Source organism: Carassius carassius, chromosome 49, assembly GCF_963082965.1.
Source record: "Carassius carassius chromosome 49, fCarCar2.1, whole genome shotgun sequence".
Classification (NCBI taxonomy): domain Eukaryota; kingdom Metazoa; phylum Chordata; class Actinopteri; order Cypriniformes; family Cyprinidae; genus Carassius; species Carassius carassius.
The window spans coordinates 15,097,263-15,116,611 of NC_081803.1; the positions used below are offsets into that span (position 1 = coordinate 15,097,263).

The 19,349-nt window shown below is 36.9% G+C and overlaps 1 protein-coding gene across 2 annotated transcripts; it reads right to left on the minus strand.

Annotated features, from left to right (window-relative positions):
* Window positions 1-1,280: 1,280 nt before the first annotated feature.
* LOC132132194 (protein EURL homolog) lies at window positions 1,281-18,828 on the minus strand. 2 transcript variants are annotated; one of them, XM_059544508.1, is made up of 5 exons: window positions 18,690-18,828; window positions 16,592-16,725; window positions 2,851-3,348; window positions 1,906-1,968; window positions 1,281-1,692 (listed from the first exon to the last, which is right to left on the minus strand). In XM_059544508.1, exons 2-5 carry the CDS (start codon window positions 16,716-16,718, stop codon window positions 1,526-1,528), a joined length of 855 nt encoding a protein of 284 aa, XP_059400491.1. In that variant the 5' UTR covers window positions 16,719-16,725; window positions 18,690-18,828; the 3' UTR covers window positions 1,281-1,525. The 2 variants fall into 2 exon arrangements, with proteins under 2 accessions (XP_059400491.1, XP_059400490.1); XM_059544507.1 differs by having other exon boundaries at window positions 18,635-18,794.
* Between the last annotated feature and the right edge of the window lie 521 nt (window positions 18,829-19,349).

Genomic DNA, 19,349 nt, shown 5'->3' on the forward strand with positions numbered 1-19,349 from the left:
CATTCCCTAAAAGGAAAATGTGCACATCACTCAAAACAAAAGCACTCAGAAATCTTCTAAACTGATGCGAAGATTTACTAACAAACAGTATTGCATAAACCACTTGAATGTCACACAACACAGCAACTGAAGACAACCGAATCGAACTAATCTTATAAGAAGTGGGGGGCGGGTAATAAGACAAGCCTTGTATAAACATAAGAGAAAAAGAATAAGACTTCAATAACACTAACATAATCAAGTTAACATTTAAACACATGGCCTACATATGCAACACACTTGAGACAAACATGAAACTCATACAACTCATGAAGTTCATTCAGTGTTTCCACAGCAAACAAACATTTGGGCAGTGTGCTTCATTATTTCAGTAACTCCAACCTCCTGTAAGCCAATCACAGAGTGAACCTTAAAAAAAAGATGAAGACGTCAAAACATTTTTACAAAAAAAGCAAACAGGACTTCTGACACATATTGCTTCTTTTTGACAATTTATCTATAACTACTCACAGCGATAGTTTGCTGATGTGACCTCTCAGAGCACAACCAAAATGACAGAATACATTCATACAAAATAAAATATCCTTAGAAACCCCAGAGGGGTCAGTCAAATATGAATCTCTTATAAAGAGAACAGATCATTCAAAATACCTAGCTGATTTCTCAAAACAATGTTAAAGTTTTTTTTTTTTTTTTAAGATTCTAAAAATAGAGAGGATTCTCTGAGTGACCACCAGGTGGCACCACAGTCTAATCTGAAATCAAGACAGCTGGGTAAATTCCCACTTTCCCCTGACTATTCTTTCAGTTTATGCATGGACCCTAAATACTATAATAGCACAAGAAAACAACCTCTAAACACTACAGAAATTAAAACCAAAGGTTTTAAATATTTGTAACAAGCAAATAATTGTCTTTAAAAAATAAATACGGAAATAGTTACCATGTGGTAACAAAGGCTTTGGTTGAGCATTTCTCTCTTTCCAATATTAATCCCAGCACAGAGTTAAGCCTAAATCAAAGTTAGGCCTGTGCTTAACATTTGTGCATTTGTGAAACTTTAATGTCCAAACTGCTATTTTCTTAATCATAACCCGTGAAATGTTGTGATGGTGGAAAAAGCACGTATGAAATGTCAGAACACAGTTTTAAGAGTGAAATAACAAGACATGTAAACTTCCACTAAAGCATCATCCAAGTCTATTAAGCACCCAAAATGATCAAGTGTAGGGAGTAAACAGCAATATGAAGATTAACATATATATATGAATGAAAAAAAAAAAAGTCTTTGTAAAGTTTTAAAAACACCTCATTCTGCATAGAAACACTTTGGACACGTCTGCAAAAAGTCCAGTACTTTTGCTGAGAATTCAGATGTCACCTTTTAGAGCAAGGGGACTTTAAACTCATTAGCACAGTGTTGTGCGTTTCTATTCCGTTTGAACTTCGAGCCTCCATGAGATTCTGCTTGGAGCTGCGATCTTCTGTTTGGTCTTTGAGGGACTCTGTTGTCCCAGAGAAGCACTCATTCCACTGGGTTGTTGCCAGCTTTGACCCCAGCCCGCCCGATCTGGAGCCACGGCAGCTTGGCGCAGTTTTTGAAGAGCTGCTCGATGGCTATGTGCCGTACGTGAAGCTCTGATGAAAGAGAGTCCTTCTCCTGCACAGCTACAGACAGCTCCTCAAACACATCTGAGACACAAACACAGAGTATGTGCGTTAGTACACAAAAATAATGATAAACCTACATAAGAAACGGGAGCTCAACATGAAGATGGCCAGCTGGCCAAAGCATAGATCTGTTGCTTGCCCTATATCTTACATTTTGACATTTACATGTACCTGCATTTTTATACCTCACAAACTTGGTGAAATGTCCCTTTTAAGTTTGAAGATGAGACTCACTTTGTATCTGTAGCAGTAGCTGCTCGTTCAGCTGATGAAGCTCCTCCACACTCATCCTCACCACTGAAAGAGAAAAGCAAACAAAATGTTATAAAGTGGGTATGAAAATCATTCTCTAGCCATCCTTTTCAATAAAGTGAAAACTGACAAACACATCTCCTTTCACAGTTGAAAGCAAATGCCTTCATAACAGTCCTTAAGACCCTGATGACACATCTGTTTTTAACAGAAGCCATTTCACTGGGTGAGATAAAGAGCTGTGAGAGAAATCAAAGTCTAGATTGTGACCTCAAACCTTTATTGGTGCTTTGTGGAATATATTGATGGGAAAGATGCTGAGATACAAAGCCCTAATGGTGGGGATATTGATTTCTGTCCTTCACTTTGTCTAAGATATTTCTGTGGGAATTACACCGAGATAATAAAATAAAAATCAAAGCAAATACCACCATTCAAAAGTTAGGGGGCAGTCGGATTTATTTCATGTTTTTGAAAGAAGTCTCTTATGCTCACCAAGGCTCCATTCACTGTATTTCAAAAGTACAGTAAAAACCATAATATTGTGGAATATTATTACAACTTATAATAGTTTTATATTTTAATGTATTGAATGTAATTTATTCCTGTCACACAAAGCTGAATTTTCAACAGCTGTTACTCCAGTCGTCAGTGTCACATGACGCTTCAGAATGCGTTCTAATATGACGATTGATTTAATGCTCAAGATATACTTTTGTATTATTATTAATATTAAACACCATTTATTTTTTGTTGATTTCAGGATTCTTAAATGAATAGAAAGAAAAACATTTTGATCATTATAAAAGTCTTTACGGTCCCGTTGAATCATTTGAATGCCTCCTTGCTGAATAAAAACAAATTTCTAGAAAAAAAGATAAGATGACCCCACACTTTTGAAGGCTAATGTAGATCATGAATACTCACGCTCTTCTCGCCTGTGTCCTGTGTGTCTCCTCTGCTCTCGGTTCTGCTGTTCTTGTGGGTGGTGTCTCTCTCCAGCCCACAGTCCCTGGCGTGAGCCCTGCAGCAGGCCGAGACCAAGCTCCTCTGCAGAATGGCAGTCCAGCATGGTTTTCCCATACTCTGACTCCACCATCGACGCCTCCTCTGCCCACCGTGGGGCGTAACGGGGAACTTGGGCATCGGACTGAGGCACGAGCTTCCTTCCGCCCTGCTGAGTGTGACACAGAATCTGTTTGGCCCCCCAGCGTCCAGGTGTCTCAGCGGTTACAGAGTCTCTGTTCTGGGCGTATTGTAAGATGCGGTTGATTCGCTGGCTCAGAGCCCGCTTCACGCCCTCATACCTGCTGTGGGAGGCCTTGGCGCGGGAGAGCTTCTGGTTGGCGATGAGATGGTACTTTTCAAAGCAGTCTCTATGCCCACGTAGAGATTTGGAGTGCAGCAGGGTGGCACTGGATACACCTGATATAAAACACAAAGGAGTAGACATTTTGATATTTGCAATTCACTGTTTGCTGTGAGCCAGAAGTACAATCAAATACAAGGTCAAAGGTCAAGTAGCAAATGGTCTTGTTTTTATTCTTTCTGATATTGCATATGACTTTTTTAATGAAAAGACATCTTTATGATCATGACAGAGGTGAAACAAATACACAGAAGACATAAATAATGTCTAAGTACAACAACAAAACTATGTAGATTCGACTGAGTGGCCTAAATAAATCTATCATCTAAAAGATTACATAAAATATACATTACATTTCCAAATCTCAACTTTATTTCAAGCGAAAACTCTTAACATCTTCTAGAATATGAAAAATGAGGAAAGCTCAGACACTGCTCAAATTTTTAAAGATTCGTGTGAAACAAGTGAAAGCAAAGAAATAAGTGGAAGACTCTTCATACTGTTATTAGGGGAGAGTGAGTGTGCCACATTTTACTTCATCCTTTAGGCAAGGACAAATGAGGCCGGTAAAATTAATATACCTAAATATATTTCAGGACGTCTGCTATTAAGTAAAATGAGAAGGACACAGCTTAGCCCTAATGTGGGGCATGTTGAGGGGTAAGGTGAATTATAGCGTAATATGTGAAAGACCTGCATCTTTAATAAAAATATGACAATAAATGAGAAACATTAAATTTAATAATGCAGATTCCCATTATTACTTTGCTGTGCATTAGTCACATTTTCATAATCTAGCCAGTAAAAAGTTTAAAATGTAGAATATTTTAATATAGTGAAATAATTGAACATTTTATAATATTCATCATCACTCTAACTATTAGTGGAACCACTGACACAGCTTAAGACCGACAAATCAGTCATTTTATTCCCCTTTTTTTTTTTCTTTTTTTTTTTTAAGTCTGATAATCAGCCAATTAATTTACATTTACATATTTTATATACTTTGTTTGAGGTCTGTAAGATTTTTTTAATTTGATAAAAAAATAATTTTCTTAGGACAGCGATATTGTGAAAAATGATTACAATTTAAAACAACTGTTCTCTATTTCAGTATATTTTGAATTGTCCCTTATTCCTGTGATGGCAAAACAACATTTTCCACAACCATTACTCCAGTGTTACATGATCCTTTGAAATCATTCTAATACGCTGATATAGCATTGTTATTATTAACGTCACAGTTGTGCTGCTTAAAGTTTTTTTTCCTCTCAGGATTCTTTGAGAAGAAAATTCAAAAGAACAACATTTATTTGAAACAATATTCTGTAATATCATTTTAGTGACCCCAAACTTTAGTGCTTTGACAAAATACATTTTACCTGCAATAAGTGAATTAATGTATAAAACATACTTTTAAATGCTTAAAATGGTCAAAAATGTGATTATTCAGTGTTATATCATGGGCCGTTTCCAAATATAGTCTATATAAATACATAGTGACCCATCTTAACCCCTACAAATTTAATCTGATCCAAAATCAGCTTTCCATCCTTAACTGGACCTTCAACCCTGAACAATATTGTAAACCTGAACTCTGACAAGCTTTAAACAGTTGCCAGTATAAATTACTCGATCTCTGAGCAAATCAGCACATGAAAACATCACTTCCTGTCTTGGGTCCTTATCGAGCAGAGTAAATCACATCTCTGCCTGTAACTCAAAGTAGGCCAAGAACAAATAAAACACACAGACACAGACCGAGTGCAGCTGGGCGCCTCTGTGTGTTGGTTTTGTGTTAGGGTGTGCCTTTTATGTCAGATCTCAATTTTGTTCAAACATGTTTTAAGTTCAAATCATGACACACAGCAGCAGCCAGCACTGTTGAGAGAGAGAGAGAGACAGACAGACCGACAGACAGACAGAGACACTTATTTGCCTCTTAAAAGGAAAAGCTGAAAATTCTGCCATTATTTACAATTCAATTCAATTGTTCCAAACTTTCTAACTAACTTTCTTCAGTGAAAAAATAAATTGGGGTTCAACATTAAGGATTGCCTTAGCAAAAAGAGTGAGGTGATAAAGACGATGGTGGAAGATTTTGTTTCGTAATGCAAAAGCGCCTGTTTGCCAATATTTTAGATTTTGAAAAGCCTGTTGACCATTTATTATGTTTAAGATTTGTATCTTATTTATTTGGTTCCACTGTGTTTGCAGATTTATTCGTTACTTGAACTTTGTGTAATTAATTAATTTTATTTTACATCAAGGTGTATGCCGTGCCTCAGAGGTTTCTTATTCTTTTCTGCTAATAAACAAGGTTTCTTATTAAAAAAAATGAAAACAATAAATATTTAAACTTTGTGTAAGTTATTTGTTAGTTTATATTAGGCCTATAGCATGGTGTATTTTTTATTTGTTTTGTTAATAAAAGTTCTGTGTTTAATAAGTGAGTTTGTCATTGTACTGTTTTGTCCAAATGTTGCATGTGCTAATGGAGCGAACAGCAATCAAAATCATGCAACAGAATTGAAGAACCACTGCTTTATTCTTTTAAATGGATACATTAATAGTGTTTAATATATATATATATATATATATATATATATATATATATATATATATATATATATATATATATATATATATATATATATATATACATACTTTTTATTGAATTAGAAATCAGTTTACCAAATAATAAACTTGACTGACTGCTTCACTTCCACTTTAAAGGGATATTTGTGTTGTTTATTTTTATTTATACTATTTATAAATAACTTTTGTACAATTACTTGTCAGTTTAGTTTGTGGCAAAACCTTCTGCAGTGTTTACATTATGTTTATTACTGCATAAAATTAATTAAAATAGATGCTTAATTTCATAAAGTTGATTTCAAAAAGCACTAGGGATATGCCGGTATCAAATTTTCCTGTTGCGATTAATTGCTCATGCTTTTATCACGGTAAACGGTATTATCACGGTATTGAAATTTAGTTTTTAAAAAAGTGCTCATAATACAGTTTAACAGGTTAAAAAACTGTTTCTCTTATAACAAAAATAACTGAACATTTAAATACAATAAAGCAACACAGAAAAATAAAGTTAAAAGTTTTGCACCGATTAAAGTGCAAAAGAACTATAAAGACCCATAGGTATCATCAAAAAATCAAAACACTTTCAAACAATTTCTATGTCATGTTGTAGTCCAGATTACAATAGCCTATTAAGATTTAATACTTAAGTATTTGGCACTGTGATGAACATCATAGCAAATACACAAATCTGATTGGCTATTTAAAATTATTAAATATGTTTTAGAAAGTAGGGCAGCTGGTTTATTTGTGGTGTTTCAAGGGTAAGGACTGCATTTTCTGCAGTTTAGCGCCATCTGCTGTCAGAGCGTGAATGTGCTTTCATTCAGTGCGTCTCTCACTGTTCCTCCATGTGCTTCTCTTACATGCTTGTTTACATCAGAGCGCACAGAGTCTTTCAAGCAGCATACAGCAGTGTTGTGCATTTTGACCAGTTGATGGGAATAGTATTCTTAAAATGCATTCCATATCTGAATAATTTGTAATATATAATTATTCACAGTATTTCAAAGTGCCCACGATAACAATATTGTGCATATTCATTACCGTGATATAACGCATTACCGAATACCGGCACCTGTGAACCCAAACTCGTGTCTCATTTCGTGGGATAAGGATCTCCTCACACCCCTATGATTTGCTGTATTGTGTAGAAAACCATACAAGTTTAGAACGACATGAGGGCGAGTAAATGACTGATTTTCATTTGCGAATGAACTTTCCTCTTCAAGAACACACCGATATGAAGCAGCATTAAACAGAGGATTAGTCAGCACTGGTGGTTTTATTTTCCTTCAAATAGCTTCAAGGTTATTGTGAAATGAGAAGCCCTCACCACATACACAGCTTGTTTCCAGTAACATCTGCACACAATGTACCACTAAACTCAAAACTTTGGGTATCTGATTGAGCTTGACTCAATGTGCTTTTCTTAACCGAAGCAGCTCACAGCTGAGAAAAGGCAAAAGCCAAATTCATTCACTGTCTTACGATAAACCAATTTCCTGCACTTTACAGCAAAGTCTGAATAACAGGAAAGCACACTGTAGAGTGCGATTATAAATAGAGGTACTGAAGGTTAGAACAGCACACGCACACACAAGACTGTCTCTGACAGTGAAATGTGTGCACAAAGAGTTCGGAGCACTTTAACTACACTTTTCTGAATGTAATGCCTCCAAGGATTACCATAAACCAATATGACCCATAAATCAAATAATCACTCTGGGATACCAAGAGCCAAACAAATGTAAAACCCTGAAAAAGGGTGTGACTTATAAATAGAGAGATTTTAAATGCAACTTTCTCACATTTCATTTTCTCTGTCATCATTGGACTGTTTCAAGCCTCCATTATAAAAAAGATTTTGAGCCAGACCAAGCTAGTCAAAACATGAAATCTGTGTCAGCTTGCAAATAACTGATTTGCATTTCTAGCTCATGTCTGAAAGCAGAAGAAGCACTGTTCTCAAACACTGCAGTGATGAAATACTCAATGGGGCTTGTGTAACTCAGGCCTCAGCAACAAGCACGTGGCTCTTGATAAGAACAACAAGAATAGAGATTGAAATGAGAAAAGAAATGTAATCCATGTTCTACTGTGGTGAAAACAGCACCACAGAGATTGGGTGTACGTGGAAGTCGCTGTCATGGACATGGTAATCTTATCAAGTGCAATCTATGTCATTTGACTTTCCTTCCATTAAATCGTCATTGAAAACTACATGGTATGCATGTTGGAACAAAACTCTGCAGGGCTCCGGCCCTGAATTGAGTTTGACACCCCTAGCGTAGCCTATGTACAATTCGCTAAGGGCAGAAACTATAGCAATGAAGGGCTGTTAATCAAAAAATTAAAAAATGAGGAGTGGGTGGATTTTTATCATTGTAGGGTGGTTGTGCTCACACTGCCAACACACATTTATGTCCAAACACGTTAGAGTGGATTTTGCATAATAGGTGCCCTTTAAAACAACTATTTGTGCTGCATCTGCTTTTGTGTCCTTACATGCAGTAAGGACACTGGATCCTTGACACACTTCAGTGTGTGTGTGTTTGGATATACTGGGAATGAGAACGTGGGGTAAAAGAAGGACCGCTATGCCCAAAACAGCACGTCATGGTTAAAACAGAAGACATGCTTTAAATGTCACCCACAGCAAATAAATATAGCTGTCCATATAAACCCACTCATACAGAAAAAATCAACCAGAACTGATCAGAACAGAGTTAAAAAATATCCCTTGGATTAGGATTCAAATGCTCTTCCAGGCTCAAGCAGAAAAATTTAAAGTAGGGCCTTGTAATTTCACGATGCAAAAACGCAGACAGAAACACTGAATTGAGTCATGAATATGTTGTTTACAGTTTGACATTTTGGATGAATAAATCAAAATGGCTGCTATTTAATATGAAATCTGCATGTTCTCTGTGTCTCTGTGTGAACGAGCCCTGCAATACTCAAGCATGCATGACGCTTGCGGTGTTTTCAGTAACTGCTGTCTCACTATAACGTGGACATAAAGTTTTCACTGTTACATTAAAAGATGTATTTGATTACCACTTTATTTTTCTGATAATTAATTAGTAGGGGTGTAACGGTACGTGTATTCGTACCGGACCTTTTCGATTAGGGGTGTGCACAGATAGTCGAACTTTCGAATATTCGTTCTGCTCTAATTATTCGATAAATAAAAATGATATTCGAATTTCGCTATATTTTTGCTTGCCATAAAAAAAGATTATAAAAAAAAAAGTCCACAATAAAACCTAATTCGGTCACTTTCTGTGATTCTCCACGGCATATTTGAAGATGTATGCAAGCAAAAAATAATTAATGAATGAATAAGAACTGCGGTCTTCTACAGTACTTCAAATATGCCGTGGAGAATCACAGAAAGTGACCGAATTCAAGAACATTGTTGCGGCGTCTCTCAAGCAACGAATAAACACCGCTAACTTGGAGAATGCAGTGAAAACTCCTCTTCTCGCGTCCGCCCTAGACCCTCGGCACAAACATCTCAGGTTTCTCGATGAAAACATGAGAGAAGTAAGAAAAAAAACTTTTTTGAACATTATCAGAACATTTTCCTTGATGCGAGTGGTGCGGATGCAGCCGTCACCAACGATGAAGAGGATGCAATGCCCACTCGTCAGAAAAGGCTGAGCCAGTTCTTCAGCGATGATTACAGAGAGTCCAGCCGAGGCGAGTGGGAACAGTTCATATATTCCACCAGATGAGGATCCCATTCAGTGGTGAAACGAAAACACGAAGCGCTTCACAAAACTTATTCGCTTAGCACACCGTTATTTGTGAGTCCCGCCAACATCTGTGCCGTCAGAGCGTGTTTTCTTCACGGTCGGCCTTATTGTTAACAGACTAAGGAGCCGACTTTCCCCTGATCACTTTAACATGCCTGTGTTTCTTAACAAGAACATGTGAAACAATAGAAAAAAAAAAGCAAAAAAGATTTGCTGACAGTTTAAAAGTTTCAAAGTTAAGTGTAGGCTACGTTCTACAATAGCCTAATTGCTGCAGGCTGCTTTACGTTTTTTCTTTGTTCAAATTTTTTTTTTTTTGCTTTTAATCTGTACTTTTGTTTGTTTGCACGCATTGTTAAAGGTTTTCAGCTACAAAACACGATGTGTAATGTTCAAGCTTATTGTGTGTAAGCTTGTTCAAAAATGACGGAAACAATAAATGTTGCTGAAAAATAACGTCTGTCTCATTAAACTTAATTTAAATAAACGAATATTCGTTTTTTGTGAGCTCAAATATTCGAATGTGATATTTGCTGAAAACGCCCATCCCTAGTTTCGATACAGGGCTTTCGGTACGGTGCACGTGTGTACCGAATGACCGAATGCAATATTTTGTGTGCGGAACATAGGTACATTTTCGTGTTTCCAAACGAACATATTAAGTGGCGGAAGTCTCCGCGTTCAGCGCAAATCCCGCCCTGCAGCTGATTCTAAGGCCGGTGACACACGCTGCGTGGCGTGAGCATGGCGTTTCTGCTGCGTGTCAGTTGTGTGACGGCTGTTTCGCGTTTTCTGTTTCTTTACACACCAGAATCATGCCTGACGCGGCGCTGGCACGCTGCTGCTACTTTAGGTGACATAGAGGCAGGCCGCCGACAGACCAGGATCTTGTCTTCACGACAACAATATCTATACTTCATGTTGAGCATAAATATAAAGCCTACTGATAAAGGACACCGTCAACAGTATTTATGGCAAAATAGACTATGTTTGACAGGTGCAATATGCCAGTGTGTCACCAGCCTAAGGTTTTCAAAAGACATCACACGAGTGTGAACATCACTTCAACTAGGAAAAAATTATTGTAATTCAAACGCAGCTCCCGTCGGCATTTAAACAGACCTTTGCTCTTAAATCCGATCGGTCCAACGCAATAACGAAATCTGAGCAGGTCTAAAAACTGAAACTGTTGATGCTGCACTTTACACTTTGGAAAAGTTATATATATTTTTTAAATATGAGCAGGCATACAAGCTGGGATTGGTAATGCTGCACTGTAATCATATTTATATATATATATATATATATATATATATATATATATATATATATATATATATATATATATATATATATATAAACACACATATAAACAACAGTGATTTGGGGGGGGGGGCACAACACAAGTAAGGGCATTACAAAGAACACAAAGGTTGAGTTTAATAGTGAACTTTACATTGATAAATTAATTTTATGAAAGTAGACCAACCAGCATGCAAACAAGAGCAGTGTAAAACATTCTCCCATGTGCATATCCTAGAATAAACCTGCTGTGAGGCAATTTATGAAGGTAATACAGCGTGATACTGAGACACTGCATTATCTGGAAAACAAGCCTTCATTTCAAAAGGACAGAAATATTGCTGAAAGCCTCCAGTTCTTTTGGAGCATGGAGATGCATTACTGAAATGGAAAGCTTGCTGGGCAAGGGAAGCACAGTCAGCAAATCTGCCCTCATCTACCACACAGACTGCATTCACTGATTATCAGAGAGCCTTGCACCTGCAGGGTCAAAAGTTCACACTAGTGTACTATATTACATCCATCACTTCAGAGAGTCAAAATAAATAAATGAGAGCACCTGAAAAAATAGTAACATCTCGAGCACAGAAGTACATAGTGATTGGGCACACTGAGGTTCAGCATTATATTCGTGCTGCACTCCAATTACTCGGTTATCCAGCTATTCACTCGGCTGATGTACGCAAGCTCACATTCCACTGCTCTTACGTAAGAGGATGAGAGACGGCCTGTGTCTGCTGCGGGGAAACTGTTTGTCCAGCGTAAGTGTGCTCCGCAGGGCAAGAAACCAGCCAGCCGTCAAGGTCTTTCAGGGCCAGTGGAAATGAAGAGTGGACAGAGTCTAATGCAAAAGTGTGATAAAAAGTAAAACCATTAAATGGAATGGCCTTGACAACATAAAAATTATTCTTTAAATTAAACAGCTTGTTGAGGAGAGGCATGTTATGAATTGGCTTTGCAATCCAACAACAGACCTGGTGAGAAAAAACAAATCTCATAGACTCTCATTAACGGTGGAAACAGAGGACTTTTTGCACTTAGCCAATATCCAACACCTTCACAGCCACCCTGAACACACTAGCTACTAGAAATTCTATAATATCTATACTAAATAATTTTTGAATTATTTTATCTGTATTCTATTATTTTTGTATTGCCAGAACTGCATCTGCCAGTGCCAAATCATCCTCTGTTGATTTTTTCCTTTTAAACTTTCTATTCATCAAACAATCCTGAAATAATAATAAGAAATATTTCTTAAGCAACAAATCAGCATATAAAGAATGATATCTGAAGAATCATGTGACACTTAAGACTGGAGAAACGATGCTGAAAATTCAGCTTTGCCATCACAAGAATAAACTAAATTTTAAAAAAGTTCGTAATAAAATGGTTTTCAATTGCAATAATATTTCTAAATATTAATTTAAATCAAATAAAAGCAGCCTTGATGAGAATAAAAATGTAAAAAAAAATCTTACAGAACCCAATCTTTTAAATACTAAATATAACGTAGGAATTTGCATTTGTGTAAAGCTGCTTTGTAACGATTTGCATCGTGAAAAAGTGCTATGTAAATAAACTTGAATTGAATATGTAAATCAGACCATAAAGGCGTACATTCCCGGTACAGCTTTTGCTAATTGTGTAATAAAACATAATATAACTAAAACTAAAGCAAACACAAGGAACACTTCATATCATGCAATAAACCGGATGAAATGTCACTGTAATTCAAAACAAGCAAGTGACGTTCAGAAGCCCCACACATTTCCAAAGCTATTCCATCAGCTCTATACAGCATGAATCAAAGTGTTGTTAAAATAAGTAACTGGCTGCTGCAATCATTTCTTACATAAGGGGGAAAAATGCAGCATCAATTTTGAAACAACACAACCATCCAAGAAGTAAACTTTCAAGTGTACAGTCGTGGCCAAAAGTTTTGAGAATTACATAAATATTAGTTTTCAAAAAGTTTGCTGCTAAACTGCTTTTAGATCTTTGTTTCAGTTGTTTCTGTGATGTACTGAAATATAATTACAAGCACTTCATACGTTTCAAAGGCTTTTATCGACAATTACATGACATTTATGCAAAGAGTCAGTATTTGCAGTGTTGGCCCTTCTTTTTCAGGACCTCTGCAATTCGACTGGGCATGCTCTCAATCAACTTCTGGGCCAAATCCTGACTGTTAGCAACCCATTCTTTCATAATCACTTCTTGGAGTTTGTCAGAATTAGTGGATTTTTGTTTGTCCACCCGCCTCTTGAGGATTGACCACAATTTCTCAATGGGATTAAGATCTGGGGAGTTTCCAGGCCATGGACCCAAAATTTCAACATTCTGGTCCCCGAGCCACTTAGTTATCACTTTTGCCTTATTGCACGGTGCTCCATCGTGCTGGAAAATGCATTGTTCTTCACCAAACTGTTGTTGGATTGTTGGAAGAAGTTGCTGTTGGAGGGTGTTTTGGTACCATTCTTTATTCATGGCTGTGTTTTTGGGCAGAATTGTGAGTGAGCCCACTCCCTTGGATGAGAAGCAACCCCACACATGAATGGTGTCAGGATGCTTTACTGTTGGCATGACACAGGACTGATGGTAGCGCTCACCTTTTCTTCTCCGGACAAGCCTTTTTCCAGATGCCCCAAACAATCAAAAAGGGGCTTCATCTGAGAATATGACTTTACCGCAGTCCATTCACTATACTTTCTGCAGAAGATCAATCTGTCCCTGATGCTTTTTTTGGAGAGGGGTGGCTTCTTTGCTGCCCTTCTTGACACCAGGCCATCTTCCAAAAGTCTTGGCCTCACTGTGCGTGCAGATGCGCTCACACCTGCCTGCTGCCATTCCTGAGCAAGCTCTGCACTGATGGCACTCCGATCCCGCAGCTGAATCCTCTTTAGGAGACTATCCTGGCGCTTGCTGGACTTTCTTGGATGCCCTGAAGCCTTCTTTACAAGAATTGAACCTCTTTCCTTGAAGTTCTTGATGATCCTATAAATTGTTGATTTAGGTGCAATCTTAGTAGCCACAATATCCTTGCCTGTGAAGCCATTTTTATGCAACGCAATGATGGCTGCACGCGTTTTTTTGCAGGTCACCATGGTTAACAATGGAAGAACAATGATTTCAAGCATCACCCTCCTTTTAACATGTCAAGTCTGCCATTCTAACCCAATCAGCCTGACATAATGATCTCCAGCCTTGTGCTCATCAACATTCTCGCCTGAGTTAACAAGACGATTACTGAAATGATCTCAGCAGATCCTTTAATGACAGCAATGAAATGCAGTGGAAATGTTTTTTTGGGATTAAGTTAATTTTCATGGCAAAGAAGGACTATGCAATTCATCTGACCACTCTTCATAACATTCTGGAGTATATGCAAATTGCTATTATAAAAACTTAAGCAGCAACTTTTCCAATTTCCAATATTTATGTAATTCTCAAACCTTTTGGCCACGACTGTACATTCTTTTGAGCATGCATTTATTTTAACATTTCTCTTGGCTTCTTTGAGTGCTGGAGGACATATTTAACACTGCAAGTGACTTCCTGTGTGTTCTCAACATGCGTGCAGCAGAACCGCCCAGCATGGGATACATATGATAAAAATAGCCACTGCAAGTACCTCTTTCTGCTACAAACACAAAACATTTAAACCAAAAGACCTCAAATATCATCAGTTGGCCTGTGCAAAGAAAACTAGAGGTGGACGAATGGAACTACTTTGACTAAATGAAAAAAATATGTGGGTGACGAATGAACGAATTCTGTTACTTTCAGTTCCTTCCAAAGACACAATGTTTTTTGAGGGAATGCAGGTGTGGGCAACTGAGCATTCAGGTCTAAACAAGCACAGTCAGCTTGTTCTTGGTTACCCACGCTGAAAAGGTTGGAGTGTATTGTCAGTGGGAAGAGAGTGTAACTCGGTGAACACAGGCAATCAGCAGAGGAAAGACCTGTGAGCGAGCTTGTCAATGCCCCCTCACAGGGCCACAAGTGCTGTTGTGCAACACTCCAGCATTTAGGTTGAGTGCTGTGGTGAATCACTCGTGACAGAGGTGCCTGGGCGACTGTGGGCTGCCTGGACAGATGTCTCATGCATTCTTCTGTTAAATATTCAAGAGCGGCAACCTTCTATCGCACGCATGAATATTTAGTGTGTCTAATTTGTTAATTCTAATTAAGTCTAATTAATTAGTCTAATTAAGCTCTTCACTGGAGTCATGAATGCTTTCTTCTCCAGCTCAAATCCAGACGATGTATAAACTGAGATTGAAAATCATCCAAACTGTGCAGGCAAAAATTCAGCTTTGCTTTTGAAGGTCAAGGTAGAGGAATGCAAAAATAAACCGAATCAATAGAGGAAGGGAGGTACAGGAAAAAAAAGAATGATGCTTTTTGTTTTTCAAGTGCCATGTGACATCCTCAGGGGTCAATGCTAATATGCCACACTGTGTTACACAATTTAAAAAAGTGAAAATTTAAAAAAGGGAATTTAGGAATCACGACATAATGAAAGTGAAAGAGACATTCAGCCAAAAACTGATATTCAATACTTTGATTTTTATGCTAATAATTATACCTAGTTGTTATTCTTCTAAATTTTTCAAAGGGCCCCTAAAGGTTCATGGCAATGGGAAACAAATAAAGATGAGAGATGAGGAAAACTGCTTTTGCCTTCACTTCCATGTTATATTTTTTCCATCCCAATATCTCCTTAGGCTGGATATGGTGAAACTTGCAAATCCATTTCTACAATTATGAATTTCTTGTTTACAAATTTATTCACAACCTTGAAACCTGAAAATCATACAACTGAAACTGACACAGAATAAAAAAGCAAAAGTAGAAATGCACAATAATTCATAATCCATTATTATTATTATTATGCATAATTATTTTCAACTTACGGCCTATAACCAATATATGGAATACATTCTAAATAAATAATAAAAAACATTATAATAGAGAGCATGAAAAGAAGATATTCATTTAGTTAAAGATTACATTTACAGTCTTATTCAAGTATCAGTGTTTTTAAAAATAAACTTGAAGTGTTAGATGATGGAAGAGTAATATATATGCAAAACAAATAAGTCGCACAATTAAACATCCAATACTGACCCATATGGGGGGGAAAAAATTATATATTTCCAATAGATCTCTAAACAGATTTGCATTTTAAGTTCTAATTAATGTCCGATTGTGCTCCCAAACCTCAGAATCCTCATCTACAACAGAAAACTTCCTTTTTAGCCAATCCTTCCAAACTATGAAACCTGAAAATCACATAACTGAAACGAACGCCACAGAAAATTCCAGACAAAGGCATGGGATTCCAGAGAAAACTCTTTACACACAAGATGCGTACTTTCTGCCATGATGATATAAAACCATTTGAGATAAGCTGATAATAAGCTGAACGTTAATTAGATGCCAAAGTGGCACTTCAAATGCTCCAGTTCATATTTTGAGCAGCACATGAAGCGGAGGAACAGAGCACTTGCTAATACATGAATGGGAGGAGGGAGAAAGAGGTTTTATTAATTTATAATTAGCATAATCTGACCCCGAACTGGCAAGCTGAGGACATTAAAATACTTTTACCTGAGAGAAAAAATATATTTCTTACCCTCTATGCTCAGTTCAAAGCACACATGGCAAAAGGAAAGCGTTCCTGTGTCCGTCTCTAGTTTACAGATGCTGCAGATGTTGTCATCATTCAGGTCTATGTTCACAAAGTGCTCCTCTTCCTCCATGGTGTTTCTGCAAATTAAGGAAACAGAACAAAAACACAGTTATTCAATACATTTTAATCTCACTGTGGTTTCTATTTATATTGATACATATGCAACGGACAATCAATCACTATCAACCAGATCCCTTAACCATGTTTCAATCATTACATTTTTGCTTTTGTATAAATGTGTGATTCAGCATTAATTTCTCAGGAAAAGATTAACATAAAAGTAAGAATGCAGAGAGGGTTTTTCATTTGATACAAACATAATGCAATATCAAGATAAGGGGGGGGGGGACATGCACAAACACAATCAGATTAACAAGACAGATAAGAAAACATTCAGAACTCAATGGCTGTTTGAAGCTGCTGTGCTTCTGCAATTTATTATGCCCAGTTTTACAAGTCTCTTTCATGGGACCCACTTGGATTCTAGTGAAGCCAAAGGACCTTTGTGTGTTTACACAACCTATTTACCTTTGCTCAAGCCTTACATAAACCCAATTGAGTGGCCAAATTCAGCTACAATCTGGAGATAATCATGACTGCTCTGTCCATCACAGCCAAACCTCTATCTGTAATTGCACAAAACTATTTCGTACTGTAAACAATAAGAAAAAAACTTGAAAAAAAGTATATAAAATGTAAAATCTGTGTGTGTGTGTGTGTGTGTGTGTGTGTATGCAAATAAATGCAAGGTATAATTTACTTAAAAGTAAATATATAATAATATAAAATATATTTTGGAAAGTTTATAAAAAAAAAAAAAAAAAGTAATTGAAACTTTTTCAAAACATTCCAAATTTACATATCACAATTTTGACCTTTTTTCATAGTAGCAAGTTTATTAGTTTTTAATTGTAAGTTTTTTGGGGGGCAGAATTGCAAGAAATGTCAGAATTGTGAGATAAATCCACAACTAGCTGTTTTATTTAGTTATTTTATTTGGTAGGGGAAACAGGCTTCCATACATTTTAGTAATATTTATTAAAATAAAAGTTTAGAGCATAACATGATAAGAAAGATCATTTTAGACATTTCCAACTTCAACTTTTATTATTTATTAATCTCATATGACTTTTCCCAAGCTTTTGAAACTCCCCGGTATTTTTCCTTACATTGGGAAGCTTGTATAAACAAATGTATCTGCTCTTCAAAATACTTTAGTTTATTCCAACAGTTCGAAGTCTGTGTCAGGCTTGGGCTCATGTTAAACTCCATTTGATTATGAAGACTACTTTGCACAATAACATAAAGACAAGATGGTGTGTCTGCGTCCCAAAACCTGGTGTGCTGCCTAGTCAGCTAAAAAGTACTGTACGTGCAAATGACCATCACAAATGTTGTCTAGGTAGTCAGCATACTAGGTAATGAGACAGAGCCAAAAATGATTATTTACTTAAAGTAACTGGTCCATGTTGTCCTAAACTTACAAAACACTTTGTGAATATGTGTTTGCATTCATGTCATTTGTTAATTGCTGCAAGTAAACGTTACACATTACTTAAACTGACAACCAACATATTAGTTGGACCAAGCTATCAAAAAATTCCGGGTGGATTTCATACCAGTTTAACCTTTAGAAGTTAACTTTATTTGGAAAGAAAGAGCATCATAACCAGATTAAAGCTAACCACACAACAACAACAAAGCTTGAGGATTTACTACTTTTCCTTATTAAAAACACACATTTTGAAATAACTGTTGACCTAAAGCCTCATTAACACAATATTAGAAGACAAAAGACTTAAAATACCAGTTTTCAAGACATTTCGTGTTGAGATATAACGACGCCACCAGCCGAGAGAACAGCGTAACGTTACCCGTTATCTATCTGTGTAACGTACCTATTTCTCATAATAATAAAAAATCCCCTGAAAACGTCGCCTTCTCGATAAACAAACAACACCTACAGACGTTATCGACGTTTATTACCTTATTCGTTACGTGTCAAGACAATCCAGAGAGAAACAGAGGGAAATCGGCTGACCTTTGAGGTAAGCCACGCTCGCACAGCGGCGGTTGTTGTTATTGAAGCGGACGGCAATCACCTACAAGTACATCAACGACAAAGAACGCGATAACAGACGCCAGTCAAGCCACTCTAGTAATCCCGCCATATTCGATCACGTGCTGTGAATTCGCGTCTATGATTGGTTCTGTGATTTTGATTGCGCTCGGCTGGCCACCAAAGCAGAGTGGACAGGCTAGTCATTACGTTCACTCGTGTAGATAGGGTGGGCGATGGTAACGTTTCAGCACAAAGCATTACTTTTATGAGGGGAATACAATTTTTTCACACATATCGACTTTTGATATATGTTAATTACCTATTCGATTTTGCACAAAATAGACTTATGTACAGCTTTTACTTGAGAGTGAGTTCCTGCTCAATTAAAATTTAAATAATATAATTTAAATTGTATAACTATTATACAATAATATGCTATTTATCATATAAATATTAGACCATTGTATGCCAGAGACGCCAAGTGGCAGCAGAGCGAGGATTAGAAATCTCAGTGGCTACGCTCCACTTTTACGGTGTTTTAGATCAGATTGCTCAGTTTCTGCCAAGCTCGATGCTTTAGCGTCTTTTGAAAGTATTTTTTTGGTCAACAGAATTTCACTATTAATTAATTGTTTTTAG

What these genes read in the sequence shown, in the direction of transcription:
- LOC132132194 (XM_059544508.1), bottom strand. Translation starts at nt 16,718, where the DNA reads ATGGAGGAAGAGGAGCACTTTGTGAACATAGACCTGAATGATGACAAC. An exon ending in AGGACACAGGCGAGAAGAGC is followed by an intron (nt 1,969 to 2,850) that starts GTGAGTATTCAT and finishes TTTCTCTTTCAG; the next exon opens with TGGTGAGGATGAGTGTGGAG. An exon ending in GCTACTGCTACAGATACAAA is followed by an intron (nt 1,693 to 1,905) that starts GTGAGTCTCATC and finishes TTTGTGTCTCAG; the next exon opens with ATGTGTTTGAGGAGCTGTCT.